At 28.5% G+C, this 17,899-nt stretch overlaps 1 protein-coding gene across 1 annotated transcript; it reads left to right on the top strand.

Annotated features, from left to right (window-relative positions):
- Positions 1 to 1,253: 1,253 nt before the first annotated feature.
- Positions 1,254 to 17,899, top strand: LOC113377566 (tankyrase). The gene is made up of 19 exons (XM_026617928.1): positions 1,254 to 1,683; positions 3,387 to 3,611; positions 3,739 to 3,834; positions 4,793 to 5,000; positions 5,119 to 5,372; positions 5,655 to 5,815; positions 8,014 to 8,137; positions 8,210 to 8,389; positions 9,907 to 10,135; positions 10,498 to 10,663; positions 11,098 to 11,317; positions 12,315 to 12,547; positions 12,818 to 13,051; positions 13,110 to 13,234; positions 13,632 to 13,792; positions 13,869 to 14,035; positions 14,827 to 15,119; positions 15,663 to 15,819; positions 17,251 to 17,899. The coding sequence occupies exons 1-19, from the start codon at positions 1,491 to 1,493 to the stop codon at positions 17,326 to 17,328; spliced, it is 3,504 nt and encodes a 1,167-aa protein (XP_026473713.1). The 5' UTR covers positions 1,254 to 1,490; the 3' UTR covers positions 17,329 to 17,899.

Here is a 17,899-nt window from a genome sequence, read left to right as displayed (position 1 = left end):
ATTGCAGAAGTATAATTAATTGTATAAGTATTTTTATAAACTAGATTTAATTTGCACTGCTATTGTATCTATTTATTTTGTAACCAAATTATGACATATATCTTGTGATATACTTATAAAAAAAACTTACGATTTGTACTTTAATGCATTTTGAAAATAGTATATGATTATAATTTAACTCATGATGAAAATCATCAATTGATCATTTCAAATGAAATAAAAAACTGTATGCACGAAGTCTTAATATTTCATTGCAATGGTGTGATTTAGTATTATTTAAATTATGTGATTATTTTCAAACTAAAACATATCTACCATTTGAAGTTACTATTATAATTGTGTGTAAAATATTAATCAGGCAATAGATATTAATCCTCAGGATGAAGAAGAAATTGAGTATATAAAACTATGAATTAAAAAATAATCTCAAATATAAATTTTGAATATAAAATACAATCTTTAATTTATTTACCTAATTGTTTTTTAATACTACACTTCTGTAGCATTTGTTATAGAAAACAAAATTCTAGTGAACTCAAGTACATATAGTAACCGTAGTATAGTTATGTTTACTTATCTATGATAGTAACTTGGTATTGTTTATCTTAGATTTTATTAATGTTTTATATATGAAACAAACGGTATATTAAAAGATATATATTATACTTTTGTCAATCGCGTGTATTAATGTATCGAATGTTATCATGCAATCACATCTCATCAAGCGACTCCCACTTTTATGGTACAGGTCTCGAGTGAAAACCGTCAATCTGTCAAACTCCAGATGTCCACAATTAGATGGTAATTGGCATAAACTCGCAAATCGTACTTAGTGCCGAATTATTAACATATTTTCACAAAAAAATCGCAGTTAGTTGTCGGTTTTGCAATTGATGTTTGTCCTTCGACTTTTTTAGCTGTCAAATTCGGCGTTTTTATTATGTTTATTTTTTAAAATTAATAATTTTTTATTAAGATATTTATTTAAAAATGCACAGTTTTGCATGTAATTAATAAGATGAAATAAAATAATTAAACATTTAAAAATCTTTAGAGCGAAATGTTATATGCAAATTGAAACTTTTATCGAAGTTACGATATCGATATGTAAAACGTAGTACGAAACAAAAATTGTCTCGATCTGAATTTTGGACCAGAAAAATTATGTCGTATATCAATAGAGTTATTTAAATAATTTGTACGTTTTTTTAATCAATTGATCGACTTCTTAACAAAATTATTCAGTCTGGCCAGTCCAGGGACTTTCGTATTCGAGCGTGCGAGTCCACTTTTTTCGTTTCGTAATTGCTCTGTGTTGTAATCGCTAGAAAAAGAAGGGCGATTGTTGCTAATACGGTGCCATTGAGTGGAAACCAGCTGTTTTCATGGAAGGATGCAGGAGTTTTGTGACTGATAAATTATGTTAAGAGCCTAATTACATCCTAAAATAAAACAACTAATACAATGTTCTATAAAATATCATGTGAAAAATGGCTAGTAGAAGATCAATTTTGACAACAAATTTGGAATCCTTACCCAATTCACCCACGGACCCCTTAAGAGAATTGTTCGAGGCATGTAAAACTGGTGATATATCGAGAGTGAAAAAGTTGATAACGCCACAAACAGTAAATGCACGAGATACTGCTGGCAGGAAATCTACACCATTGCATTTTGCTGCAGGTAAAAACAGTTAACATATCCATAATGACAGCTATACAAGGCAGACACTTGGCCCCCTTAACCGCGAACGAATAATTATTCCTATTGTAATATAATTTTTTATATCTTTTTACATCTACACGTTTTTCTGGAGCATTCTGGAAATTATAATAAAACTAAGAAAAGAATTTTCCATGTCTATAAACAAATTCATGTAAAATATATAATGAAGGTTGCAATGTATTTGAAATTAAAAGCATACTTTTAGCAAATGCAATTGATTGCTCTTTGACAGTTGATGTAGCTGTTCTGCTACAACTGCAAATATAATTGACAATTTTCCTTAATAATAATTTAGTATATATTCAAGAATAGTATTAATGAATATCTAGTTAATTTTATTTCATGATTCATTTTACTTAAATGTCAATAAAACACTTCTTTGAACAAATAATTAGAGTGCATACAGTTAAAATATCAAACTTACTATTATACATTATTTCACATCATCATGTATTGTTGACATATTTTTTTGTTAAACATATTTATATGAGATAAACATTATAGAGAAATTAATATAAGATTAGTGCAGTTATTATTATTTTCTCAATCATATTTGTTGACTGGTTTTTAGTAAAGATCAGTCAAGCTTTTTCTTTGTAACAATATTTAAACCATTTTATTTATCAATTACAGTTATCAGGCAATGATATTATAAAGCGCTTTGTTTGTTCCTTAGAATTATTTCAGCATGCAATGCGTGTAATACATAGACCTTATATTACCTGGACTGCTAGTGGAGCTGATATTGCTAGTGGAGCGCATATTGAATGTAAAAAGATGTTCTCTGTTGAGAGGGTAAATGTCAAGATAGATTAAATAAATGAATGCTTTGTGAGTATTGTAGGAGAACGGGAAATTCGATATTAATCGATATACAAAATCGTGGATATCTTTTATATCCTTCAAATGAAATGTTGAATTTATGTTTATATATAGAAAGTATAATTTGAAATTCCTTAAATTTAATGTACAAAAATTAATATGATAGCATGATTCTTCGAAAGTTGAATGACTTGGGACTTATGATCATGATCTTAACAACTTTGTTACAAAAATGTACTTAACAATTAGAATGCACCATGTAGAACATAAAAAAGCAAAGTTGATAAATATGTATGCCACTTTCAAACGAAAATTGTGATTTTTAAACACCAATTCACATATTATAAATAGTCAACTGTATATATACATGTATTACATTTAAAAAAAATATTTCATTATTTCTTTCTAACTTCCCATAATAACTCTAGCCAACTGTTCTTATTTTTAGTGAATTTTATAACATATAATTTTTTTTTTCTAATTTTCTGTAAACACATTGTATAACTCAAATAAATAAATAAATAATTCATTACATTCATTAGTTGTATACTATATAATATTTCCAACAATTTCAAACACACGGTCTTTCATTTGACGTTAAAGGGATCGAGAGCATTCAACTATTCTCGGCAACGCTCGTGTTCGTATGCATTTATTTAATCTGTCTTGACGTTTCTCGGCGGCACATTTACCCTCACAACAGAGAACATCTTTTGACATTTTTTTACCTGAGAAATGTATGGGGACTAGCAGTCCATGTAATATAAGGTCTATGGTGTAGTAAGATAAAAACTAAATCTAAATTTTTGCGGTGCATAATGTGAAATTTGTTTTGACAGGATATGGAAGGAGAGATGTTGTGGAGTATTTGTTAGCAAATGGAGCATCAATTCAAGCTCGTGATGATGGAGGACTACATCCACTGCATAACGCATGTTCTTTTGGACATGCGGATGTGGTGAGACTTTTGCTGGAAGCTGGGGCTAATCCAAATACTAGAGATAATTGGAATTATACCCCTTTGCATGAAGCAGCTATCAAGGGAAAGATAGATGTGTGCATAGGCGAGTTTATTTATATTATATGTAGATTGATGTTAATATGTTATTGTTTGTTATTATAAAAAATTAGTTTGTCATATTAATTTATTATCCATATTTTGATAATACTTAAAAAAGTTGATATTTATAGCTCTTTTGCAACATGGCGCTGATATAAGTATCCGAAATTCTGAAGGTAAATCCGCATTAGAAGTAGCAGATTCGATTACAAGACCGGTATTGACAGGTGAAATTTAATTTTTGGTTATATCACATACATAATGATTTTATCATTAGGTTCGATTACACATGACAAAATTAGCACTTTTGATTTTTTTCTGGGACTTTTTTTTTAAATCCAATTAGAATTGTACGCTGATTTCAAATATAGTTTCCATTTTTTCGTAACAGCTCCAGTTTTCTAGTTTTAGGGAACTTCCCTCATGAGTCATTTTGGCTATGTTTATTGCAGTTTAACAAACAAGTAAGAGTTTTATCTGCTGTTGTGTGCATAATTCAGACATTTTTTGTTACATCCTTGGTGAATATGTTTTTGACAAATGCGGAAAATCTATATCAAACTGCATAGAAATGGTGTATTTCAACCACTTTAAAATTGAAATTGAATTGCACAATCAAGATGAAGCATGGGTTTTTCATACTATGTGCCAAAATTGCGTAATGTGTTATATTAATATCCAGAAAGAAAAAAAATGCTATGATTTTAGTACCCTGGTCATTCAAGTTTTTTGAAAAATCTTGAAAATATTAGCGAAGAGCAGGGCGAGAGCATCGACCAACACATCGTGACTATAGAGTAGCGATATCAAGGGAGGTGAGACGTCCACATGATGACTGACAATTATTGGAGATCAAGAAAAGATCAGACAGGCCTTGTCCATGCTCAAACATTATATAAAAAATCCTTTGAAGTCATAAAATAAAATATATGTACTTTTTATTGTAATATGGGGTAAAACTAGCACATTGGTATATCTCAAAAACTAGAGCTGCTAGAAAAGATCTATTCTTTTTTGGAATCAGTGTCCTCGAATTACTCAAAAACCATCATAACATCTCAGGAAAAAAATTTAGTGTCACTTTTATTCATTTTTAGTGACACATTTATTCCCATTGTTTTTAACAAAATTGTTTTCTTAATTATATTATTATTAAAAATATAATGTATTTAAAATCGTTTTTAGGAGAGTATCATAAAGATGATTTGCTTGAAGCTGCTCGGAGTGGTGCTGAGGAACGTATGCTGAGTTTATTAAATCCTCTTAATGTCAATTGTCATGCTAGTGATGGTAGAAGGTCAACACCATTACATTTAGCCGCTGGTTATAATAGAAACAGAATTGTGCAGTTATTGTTACAACATGGGGCTGATGTACATGCAAAAGATAAAGGGTGGGTTTTATCTCTTTATGGTTCTTCGAATATGTTTGCTCTTTGATGGTGTAGATGTGACATAATCAATATTTTATGGAATTTTATATCTTATTTAAATTTTAACTTTAATATTCAGTGGTTTGGTACCTTTACACAATGCCTGTTCCTATGGTCATTTTGAAGTAACAGAATTGTTGATAAAACATGGTGCTAATGTAAATGCTAACGATCTATGGGCTTTTACACCTCTGCATGAGGCTGCAAGTAAGTCACGGATTGAAGTCTGTTCTCTTCTCTTGAGTGAGGGTGCAGATCCTACACAACTTAATTGCCACAATAAATCAGCTATTGATGTTGCTCCAACAAGAGAACTTCAAGAACGTTTATCACGTAAGATGTCGCATTATCATTTTAATCTATTGATTTGGTGTTTTTCATAAGTATATTCTTAAGTAGCTTTTATAACTTTGAATAAGTAACTTATGAAACCCTGGAATTTTGATGTGGGCTAATTTTTTTTTTTATGTTTTTTTTTCTAATATTTATTTGTTTTTCTTTTTGAATGTTAAATAAATTGGAAATATAATGAACAGCATATAAAGTAATTATTTAAATGTTGTTATTTTGATATGTAGTAAACATAATATTTGCATTTATAAACTCTTATTGCAGATGAATTTAAAGGACACTGTCTTCTTGATGCATGTCGTCAATCTGATGTAGCAAGAGTCAAAAAGCACTTATGTAATGAAGTAGTCAATTTTGTGCACCCATACTCTGGGGATACACCGCTACACATTATTTGCCAAAGTCCATATCCAAAACGAAAGCAGGTAAATTTTTATAAAACGTATTGAAAATTAGAATGAGAAATTTATTTTTATTTTAAATAATGAAATTTTAAATCGATTTGCCTCATTTAATATAGAAATATTGATTTGGTAATGTTAGTTTTTTGGTTTATAAGTGAAATCGAAATAACAATGTTACTTTTAGTATAACGTACCGGCGACATTATTCTAATACATATATATATTGTGCTCAGTAGAGTCTTTTCTTTGCAAACTCTTCTCAGGACTTCTTTATTTGTTATTTTGTCTGTTCATTTGCCATCCAGCACCACAATTTGTTATTTTATCTTCTCCATTCTCCTCCAGCACCACATTTCACAACTCTCGAGGTAGTTCTTCTTCTCGAGGCCTTTCTTAGAGTTCATGTCTTAGATCCGTACAGAGCTATGCTCCAGACGTTGAACTTTATTAGTCTCTTCCGCAAGTCGAGCCTCAGTTTTCTCCTCAGAAGCATTCTCTTCTTTGTGAACGCCGCCTTGGCGCTTGCCACCCTTGTCCTGATTTCTTTCGTGAATTAACAGTCTCTGGTCAATATGCTTTTGGGGCATTTTTGGGGTCTTTCAATTCTCGATTTCCTTCCGTTATCCTCAAGGGATCTTTTCTTTTTGTGATTCTCATCACTTTCGACTTGTTGATGTTGATTTCCATTCCGTATCTTCGGCCCATTTCGACGATTCTACTCATCATGTTTTGCAGCTCGGTTTGGTTTTTTGATATCACCATTAGATCATCGGCGTACTTTATGGTGGTGATTCTTCTCCCTCCAATCGAAAGGTCTTCTGCGCTTTCAAGTGCCTCGTTGACGAGCCATTCTCGAGACAGAGTCAACCTTTACTTTCTGTCTCATACTAGCCTGCAATCCCTCCAATCGACGTTTATAGATTTTAAAATTCCCATAAGCTTATTCCAGTTGACTCTGTCAAAAGCTTTCTGCTAATCTATAAAACAGAAGTATATGTCCTCGTTAACGTCGAGACATCTCTCCGACATTATTCTCAATATTCCAATAGCGTCGCTGGTGCCTCTTCCTTTTCGATCTGTGCTGTTCGTATGTTTGAATATATGTTAGCAAACATACAGGTAATTAATTCAACTTTGTCATTAACCTTTTCTTAAAAAATTTTCCATAACTTTCAAAAAAAATTTCTATTATGTTTAATATCCTGTTCTGATAATCCACTCATTTATTTTTATCATTTTCATTTTGATCATATTATCATATTTTTGTACATTATTATATTTTTATTGCAATTAATTTATTATTTAAGAAAAATCTATTTTCTTTTCCTAAACATATTGTTTGCTAAAATCTCATCAAGATCATGTTTCTTGACAGATGTCCTGAAGATGGAACGTACCTAGTTCCGAAACGTCGACAGTAAACAAATAATTAAATAAAGAAATTGTTTATTAAAAACTTTTCTTGTTTTTTTATTTTTTATTATTTTTGGATTCTTGTTCGAAACTCTACAAAATATACACAAATCCAAGATTCTACCATTCAATATATATATATATATATATATATATATATATATATATATATATATTGAGTCGAGTATGGTTGCTCGGTATGGGCGTGTTTCTCGCTTCACAATGTTGCATTTCATAACTTTTAGTCAAATTAGTTTTCAAATCATTTAGTTATTCATAATTTTTTCTAAAAAAATGTTTTTCTCTAATATGTTATTAAGTTTAATTTTTAAAATAAATTTTTGTTGAGTGTTTTTGTCCTGTGTTGCTGAATGATGACACGCATCTTGTGTCGAAACGTATAAATAAAAGTTTTTATACTTTATACCTTTTTTATTTCGACGAATGGGCTGCTAGTTACTTTGAAATATGTTTCAACGTCGAAAAAACTATCAAGATATATATATATATATATATATATATATATATATATATATATATATATAATATAAACATGTTAAAAACTATGCATCTTCTTTTAAAAAATTGAACTCTTGATATTTTTAACTTATAATTTTCTATTTTCTATCACACTAATTATATTTAAAGGCTCAAAAAAAAAAAATCGATTCATAAAAAACTCCAAATAGATAGATAGGCATATTAAATAACAGTACGAGTTAATTTGTGACTTTGTGCTTGAAACCATTACAAAAAATATTGGTTGATTCAATAATATGCTTTATTCAGAATAATATTTGTTTTAGGTGTTAGAATTATTGATTCGCAAAGGTGCGCATTTGAATGAAAAAAATAAAGATTTTTTAACACCTTTACATATAGCTGTGGACAACTCCTACTTTGATTGCATTGACATATTATTACGGCATGGTGAGATACTCAATCAGGCTTAATAAAAAATATTGTTTAAGAGAAGATTTATTATTATTTTTGCATTTTCAGGAGCAAAAGTGAATGCTTTAGATGGTCTAGGACAAACTGCCTTACATCGTTGTGCACGTAATGATAATGTTCAAGCTTGTCGTATTCTTTTAACATATAACATAGACACAACGATAATATCACTTCAAGGCTATACTGCTGCACAGGTTGCTACAGAGGCTGTACTCAACATATTACATGGTATTTTATTTGCAAAATCATACGAATTAAATACGAATTTTTAAGTCATTGCTCATTGCATCTAATGCGTTCAATGTACATATTCCGCACACATATTTCTTGCACCAAGACTATTTAGAGCAAATTTTGATGGTTTTATTTTCTCTACAATATCCAATTTGTCACCTCTTATGGAGATAAACATTTGACAAATTCGAGACATCTAAAACAAGGATATTGAAAAAATAGTTAGAGAGACCACCGATAATATTTAGATTTTGTAGCAAATTTTCTCACCATTTTATCTGTCATATTCACATGGAAACATGTTTTTTTTTGTTTTGATAAACGATTATTATCACTTTATTTTGTAAGAGAACAATTAATTATAGAAAAAATTAACGAAATTTTATCTATATTAAAAAATAATTGTTTCATATCATCATTCTTTTGCTTCGTAATTAGTTTTTATTCGGTCGATCACATAATTGCAATACAACTGGCAGGTTTGTAATAATTTTGAAAATTCTCTATAAAAATTACAAAATCATAACATTGTCTGTTTTCAAACATTGGTTCTGCTGACTTTATCAAATCGCATAATGAGATATGGATAAGAATATTGGTGAAATTATTTCTACACAGTTTTATAAACACATTAGACACAAATGGTATTACATTACAAGTTAAGCTCACATATAAAATTGGAATAAATGCATTTATTTTTTCTCAAGATAAACTTCAATTGTATCCTAACACTCTAATTGAATCCAAACACTTACTTTCTATTGCACATTATCTTATATGGTACATAATATGATGAATTATATATGGAAATGCAATAGGTGCTAACTTTACTTTTATTATATCATTTATATCTCTGAAATGCTTGTACTGTCTTGTGTTGTATGATATTTTTTTGGGTAAAAAGTCACTTTCCAAATAAAATAATTTTTTTTTATGATTTTAAAAAATTTTCATTAGAAACTTTGTTTTGTCGAAAATTTTCATATTTTTTGTAAATTATTCTTGGTTATTTGGATTGAACTTCTTTACACATGGTCTTTGCAGAAATGTTTCAGAAATAGAACTCTAAAAGCTTAAAAAGTAGAAGAAAAGTAAAAGTGAAAGAAAGCTTCCTGGGTCGAATGACCCGGCATGGTAGATAACGATATACATTGAGTATTACTCGAAATAAACAAAGCAAAAAAAAATGAAAGAAAAACTATTTTACCAGTAAATTGATTAGTACAAGAAGTTCATACAGACAAATTTGCATAAACAATAAAATTATAGATGCTTTTTCAATTCAAAATTCAAAAAGGGTCATTTGACCTGCCTTTGGTTTGAATAGTGGTAATGATCATACACTGTGCTATAGTTATTATATTGTCAATTATAATAAAACATTAAAACTTCTGAAATGAAATTCTGAAATGAGAATAGTTTATGTGATACGATAATTTCTAAAAAGAATATGTAAAACAAGGTTTTGCAGACTTGATAAATGTTAAAATGGTATATGATTTTTTTCATAGATCCTCCTAGTGAACCAGCTGATTATGAATGTCAGTTGTTGGAAGCGTCTAAAGCTGGTGATTGTGATTCTGTTAGAAGATTATTAGGATTGTATCCTCACAGTGTTAATTGTAGAGATTTAGATGGACGCCATTCAACACCATTGCATTTTGCGGCTGGTTATAACAGGGTGCCTGTAGTAGAATTTTTATTGGAACATGGTGCTGATGTTCATGCAAAAGACAAAGGGTTAGTGTTTCATTTAGCTGTAATATAGTTCTCAAGTTTCTATTTTTTTACACAAATCATGATTACTAGTTAATTTCTTCTTTTTACTAAAAATGATAGTTATTTACAGGTTGATATTAATAGAAAAAATTATAGAACAAATATTCTTTAATTAATAGTTCTCATTAAAACTTTTTCAAATCTCTACAATATTCTTGTTTAGCATTAGCAATTTCCTAGCATTGAGTGTCTCAGAAAATATATTTAATTTTTTTTATTACATTTTTATGTGTTCTAATTAATTGACAATCAATAAATATTAATTTTCTATAAAATTATTTTGTGATAGAATCCAAACTTAATAAATTTAATTGCTGTTTAAGGGGTTTGGTTCCTTTACACAACGCTTGTTCTTATGGCCATTACGAAGTGACTGAATTATTAGTCAAGCATGGTGCCAGTGTTAATGTTGCAGATCTTTGGAAATTCACACCTCTTCATGAAGCTGCTGCAAAGGGAAAATATGACATTGTTAGACTTCTTTTAAAGGTATTTAAATATAATGTATAATTTGAATCTTAATTTTATATAGTCTTATAAAAAACACCTATTTCAATAAATTGAATTATTGTTTAGATTTTTTTTTTGAATTTATTGGATTTTTAATACTAATCAATAGTAACTATTTATTTAAAGGTTGGATTTCAAATGTCATGTTTAGCTTTCTATTGTATTTTTTTTTTTGTATAGTTTCATTATCCATGAGTTAAATTAAATCTGCATGTTGAATTCATTGCAAGTGCCGAATTTTGATCTAAAAAACAAATTATACATATGATTAAGTACATGTGTATTGACAAATAAATATAGAGGGATCATTATTTTTTATAGTTTCTGTGCATGATATATAAACTAATGAAACTAATATTCGTTCTCAACATTTTTTTTGAGAAAAAATTTAAATGAATAATTTGTATTCCTAGCATGGAGCAGATCCTACTAAAAAAAATCGTGATGGTGCCACGCCTCTGGATCTAGTTCGCGAAGGAGACCAAGATGTAGCTGATCTTCTACGAGGTAATACAGCTTTGTTAGATGCTGCTAAGAAGGGTAACTTGGCACGGGTTCAGCGTTTGGTTACTGCTGATAATATAAACTGTAGAGATGCACAAGGTCGAAATTCGACTCCTCTTCATTTAGCAGGTATACTTCACTATTTTATTTAATTTCACTCACATTGTATTGAGGCCAGAACAAATATAAATTTTAGAAAATTGAATTCAATGAATTGAATGCAATTCTTTATTTTTTATATTATTTTACTAGATTTTTAGTGGTTATTTTAAAGACTTCTTATGGTTCCATTTATTATTGCTTGAAGCTTTGACTAAATATTTGAAATTTGTTAGTCAATGGCTAAACATGGTTATTCTACATAAATATATTCTAGCCCTCAATCAGATTTGATGTTCTCTTTCAATGTCATACCTAATATTTTTAGATAAATAATAATAAAAAGAAAAGTAATTTTAATATGTCAGTAGTCTATTTTATGGCTAGTGAATATCTTATAATGAAATATCATATCAATAAGTTTTAATTGATTTTAAATATTTTGAAAATACTAATAAATTTCTTTTCATATTGTATATCTTATTACACGATTCAACTTTCATTTTCTTTAGTTATTAAAATTTTGTAAGTCACTTTCTAGTATTTGCAACCTCATTTAATCTACTACCATATGAAATAAATATTGATTTCTTATTAAACAATTTAATTTTTACTTTAATGGGAATTAATGGACATATATGGGCATACGGATTTATAAAATTTGTGTATATAATTCAAAATACCTTAACACATATTGCAAAAATGTTGGATAACTGAAAATGTTTAGTGATTTGGTGCTTGTATATTTGCATGTACAGCTATAGTTTATTTGGCTTGTAAGTAACAAATACTTTAGAAATGAATGAACCATACTAATCGTTTATTATCAATCTAGAAATTATCAATTTGTATTGCTATTTATAAACTAAATACATGAATGTTTTGTGATGTTTAGCTAAATCATGAAAATTAGTATTTAATTTTTGTCAAATTGTTAACACAATCTGCAATTTCGTGTGCTTTGTGTATGTGTGTGTAAGTTTTAGCTGAAGGAGTATCATTGATATATATTTATTTCTTTTTCTAGCTGGATATAATAACTTGGAAGTAGCTGAGTTTTTGTTAGAACATGGAGCTGATGTCAATGCACAAGATAAGGGTGGTTTAATTCCTCTACACAATGCTTCTTCCTATGGCCACTTAGATATTGCAGCTTTGTTAATAAAACATAATACAGTGGTTAATGCTACTGATAAATGGGGATTTACACCTCTGCATGAGGCAGCACAAAAAGGAAGAACACAATTATGTGCTTTGTTGGTTAGTCAATATTTAAAATCAGTAGAATATCTAAGCAATATATGCATGTACATTTTGGAATGATATATATTTTGACACATAACACACACATATATATACACACACACACACACATATATATATATATATATATATATATATATATATATAGCTTGCTCAAATTTATTAATATGATTAATTGATTTAATAATTAATTGAATAGATAGAAATATATTTTTCCAATTGGGATGTTTGTAACATCTGTGTTATGCGGATAAATTATTTTTGCAGCTTGCTCATGGAGCAGATCCATTTTTAAAGAATCAAGAAGGACAATCTGGAGTAGAACTGGCAACTGCCGATGATGTAAAATGTCTGTTACAAGATGCTATGGCCTCTCAACAAAACGTTACAATTTCTCCTGCCTCGACAACAATATCTAGATCTCCTTTAGCACAAGCACCGCAGAATCAGTCTGAAACAGTTATCATGCCATCAGGGGCTGCAATAGCTCTCTCAGTTCCGGTATGTAATATTTATGTTGAAACTTTATTCAAAATTTGATTTATTTAAATTTGTTTAGCTTTCTTCACGAGTTTGCCTTAGCCCAATGCCAGAAAATGAATGTTGCTTCACAGAAACAGTAAAATCAGAATCTGCACATATCACAGATACAAGTTCATATACTATATCTAACTTCTTGAGCAGGTAAAATTATTATATTAACATGTTCTATGTAAAAGAACACATAATTTTCTTCATGAGTTTAAAATGTTCCAGAAGTTATTTCTTATAATTATTCAATATTTTACATTAGATTTGTCAAGTATTTAATTAATTTTTAAAACATTATGTAAAACATGTCTTTGTTAATTAAATCTGCATTAATGCAAGATCTATTGAACAAAATTAACTTTACACTTACATGTGCATCAATTGATAATAAATAGTATTAGTAAATAGGAATTTGAACTTACTTTATCAAGAAAGTAAATAATAAACTCAAGCAGATTTTTAAGTATAAAATACATATATGCCCTGAATTTTGAAACTACTTAGCTAAATTTTCATTACTGCATGTATATCACATATGTTTTTTTTACAGTTTGGGTTTAGAGCAATTATTGGAATTATTTGAGAGAGAACAAATTACTTTAGATATTTTAGCTGAAATGGGACATGAAGACTTAAAACAAATAGGTGTAGCTGCATATGGTTTTAGGCATAAATTAATCAAAGGAATGTCATTGCTGGCAAACAATTCAAGTAATTAGTATTTTTTACAACAAAATATATTTTATTTTTAATAATTTATAATAATATATTTTAATTTTATATTCAGGTTTATCAGCTGGTATGAACAGTCTTCGGTCTGGAACTTTATTAATCGATTTACCATCTGATGATAAAGAATTCTTAAATGTAGAAGTTGAAATGCAAGCCACAGTTCGAGAGCATAGAGATAATGGTCATTCTGGAGGAGTATTTAGTCGATATAATATAGTCAGGGTAATTTTGATTTGCATAATTTATTTTTTTCTATGTGCCATGCACAATTATACAAATATTTCTCTTGAGAAATTTAAATAAAACTAGTTGTAAATTGTACTTTGTCTTAAGGTAAGTTGCATGAACTTTCTGATATGTATACATAAACAACTTAATCAATAAGATTTGAAATTCAGCTAGTTAGGTAAAGAGTGTTTATTTCAAAAATAAAATTTTCACTTTCACTAAAAAGTAATGATTATGATTTTAAGTTTTTTAAACAGACTTATAATATTTTCAATTGCATAAATTAAATTAATTTAACATATTTTACTTCATCTATTTTATGATTTAAAAATGTATTTTATTAAAGTACAGACATCAACTGTAATTAGTAAATACCTACCTAACACAGAAAGTACATATGCTCGGCATAGATTCTGATTAGAATCGCTTAAGCTGGCGGCGAAAACTTTGATGAATTCTTATAATTAAACTGCATAGGTTGAATGGAGGGCTATAATATTTTAGTATGTTATATCAGACCACTACATTTATCATCACACAAAGTTTTATGCAAATCATCAAAATAAATATTTCACAAATAATGACGAAGAAACAGTCCAGCAGATCTTTACCAAAAAATTAATCAGATTTATACTTTTACACAAGTATTAGAACCTTTTTAGTTTATTAATTCAAATTTTATATGTAATTTTAGTTGAGATTCAATTACCTTTTATATATTTCTTGAATTCATATTCTCAAAAATAATATTTTAGATATAAGCTCAATTTTTTTTTTTTTTTAAGATCCAAAAAGTTCAAAACAGAAAACTTTGGGATAGATATATACATAGAAGACAAGAAATTCACGAAGAGAACAGCAATCAATCTAATGAAAGAATGCTTTTCCATGGCAGTCCATTCATAAATGCAATAGTTCAAAAAGGCTTTGATGAAAGACATGCATACATAGGAGGCATGTTTGGTGCTGGAATATATTTCGCTGAACATAGTAGTAAGAGCAACCAATATGTTTATGGCATTGGCGGAGGTACAGGGTGTCCTTCGCATAAAGATCGATCCTGTTACTTATGTCATAGGTGTGTAAAAATATTATTGTTTTTTACTATTTTTAACAGCCATTGATTGATAACAATGTTTCTGTTGAGACAATTTATTTTAGAATTAATTACATTTGTTTTGTGAAAATAAATCATTTTCAATCATATTCAGTTTATACACAAAAGAAAAAAGCTATATATTTTATTTATATAGCTTTATATTTGAAGAACTACAATTTTGAAATATTAGGTATTTTATTATTCTGAATTAAAATTCTATAATTATTATAAGCATTTATTGGGGCATATGTTTGTTAGAACATTTGTATTTTACAAGCTTTATCCCCTTTTTCAAATTTTGTGTTTTCTTTTTTCTCAGATCTAATATTATATTCTTTGAATTTTGCTTGATTATAAATTAAATGATCTGATAAGCAATTTTTATCATTTATATATATATATATATATATATATATATATATATATATATGTTTAATTACATGCTATAGTGAGGAACATGAACTATAATAAACTACATGAATAAAGTTTACATTTATTTTCTTAAAATTCTTACAATTTTAGACATCTACTACTATGCAGAGTTGCTCTTGGAAAATCTTTTTTACAATTTAGTGCAATGAAAATGGCACATGCTCCTCCAGGTCATCATTCTGTAATGGGTAGACCATCAAATGGTGGATTAAATTTCCCAGAATATGTTGTGTACAGAGGAGAACAGGTATGCATTTTGTGATCAGTATAAATATTTTCCCGTACGGTAAGTTATAGCAGTTGCAAATCGAAAATGAAAATTAAAATATATCTTTATTTGAAAACCTTTTGAACATTTTTGTACACATTGTAGAAAATGGATGCATGTGTGTGTGTGGATATATATGTGTGTGTATGTATGTACGTGCGGATACAATTTTTCGTCGACGCTTTCGAGAACACTGATCAATCGATTTGAATGATTCAAAAAACATTTGATTCCTATTTCTGGCTAAAGCAGGTACAGCCGTTTCGAAGATACGCAGCAAAAAGTGCGAAAAATGGAAATTCAATTATACTAAAATATTACGGCCCTAGGACAATTCGTTTCATTTTAAAAATTTGTGATTGAAAAATAAGAAGCGTTTGTTAAATTTAGACCTCTCATCGCTGTTATCTTAAAAATTGGCAAATCGATTTGCAAAATTTGAAAAACATGCAATGAAACTTGATAAGCACTCGCGTTGGTTAGTTTTTTGATACGATCAGCTGAGCAATTTCTTTGTAATTAGCAGTAAAGTGAAATTTTTTAGCTCATATTTTAGCCCAAAATTGGGAATCTATTTTAGAAATTCAAAAACTATTCATTTGCAAGATATTATTTGGCAATCGTGCTAATTAGTTTTGGACAAAGATTGGCTGAGCCGTTTCTTCGTAATTAACTGTTGAAAAATTTTTTGGATGAAACTTTTAATGTTTGATATCATAGTCCTAAAATAACATACTAAAAGTTTACGGCCCTACGACGTTTTTCATGAAAATTGACATGGCCATAATGTTTATGAACAATATTTAAAATCATTAATATTTGGAATAATAAGCTACAATATTAGGACAAGCACGTGTCATTTAAATGTGTGAGAGATATCACACATTTAATCAATTGGAAATCGTAATGTTTAGATTTAATTAAAAGCGAAAACTTTATTTTCAAAATAATTGAAAATTTTATCTAAATATTTAAATCACAATTTTGATTGATTAAGTCAAATATTACATCTATCGGAAAGTTTCTGCAACTTGCCTTAAGGCAAAATGCCACTTTCAACTAGTTATTTTATGTAATATAAATACCTCGGCCGATCGTACTGCAAAACGAATTAACGCGAGTATTTATCGAGTACTCTGGTAAATAAGTATAAATGTTATGAAATCTACGAATTAAAATCAAACCAAATTACTTTTTGGTTGTGTCGTTGATTGAAGTATGAAAAATACCTCTTTTATGTAAAGATTTTTTTTGAGATAATAAGAAAGTCTTAACTTTCACAAATTTCAATAATTATTGTGGAAGAACATCTAATATTTTTCTTTACCCTTAATATGAAATAAATTTTAATTTATCATGTGTGGGATGTAAATGATTTTTTTTTATAAAAGTTAATTTTCATATTTTTAGGCTTATCCTGAATATTTGATTACTTATCAAATTGTCAAGCCAGAAGATACCTTTAGTAGTGGAGAAGAAGCTAGGTGATTTTCTGTACCAACTGATACTTCTTATAGTATCAGTATATTACGGTCACTATCTGAGTGGTTTTTATATTGTTTACAACAAACAAGAGGTTTAACACAGTTTAAATGCTTTCAACTTATTAAAAGTCATAAGCAGTTTAATTTATAATTATATTGAACATATAATTATTTAAATTCAAATACCAGTGCTTACGAAGATAAATAATTGAAATTCAAGTTCAATTGCATTTAATCTTAACAGTATGAGGAAATGAAGGATTATCCTATGTTTATTTTCCTTTTGTGGATTAAATTGTGATGTGTTGTGTTAACATTATATTTTGGGGTCGGAATAAAATAGTGTACCTTCTACTACACAGATGATAGCATGAAAGCATGTTATGCAGTCTGTCTTGGTGGCTCAGTGTCTTTGATTCTCCAAATCTATTCATTTTATTGCCATTGTAATAAAATTTTGTTGAATTCATTCAAGGTTTGCTGTTATTCAAATATGTTATGGTAAGCTATAATTTATAAATTCTGATGCCTTTCAACTGAACAGTATTTATTTTCAAACATTTTTATTGGTAATA

The sequence above is a fragment of the Ctenocephalides felis genome, unplaced genomic scaffold (assembly GCF_003426905.1).
Source record: "Ctenocephalides felis isolate EL2017-DRISC unplaced genomic scaffold, ASM342690v1 CF-g0.4_SCAFFOLD_01886, whole genome shotgun sequence".
Taxonomy (NCBI): Eukaryota; Metazoa; Arthropoda; class Insecta; order Siphonaptera; family Pulicidae; genus Ctenocephalides; species Ctenocephalides felis.
Note: the sequence above shows the minus strand (reverse complement) of the source record. Positions and strands in the feature narration are given on the sequence as shown.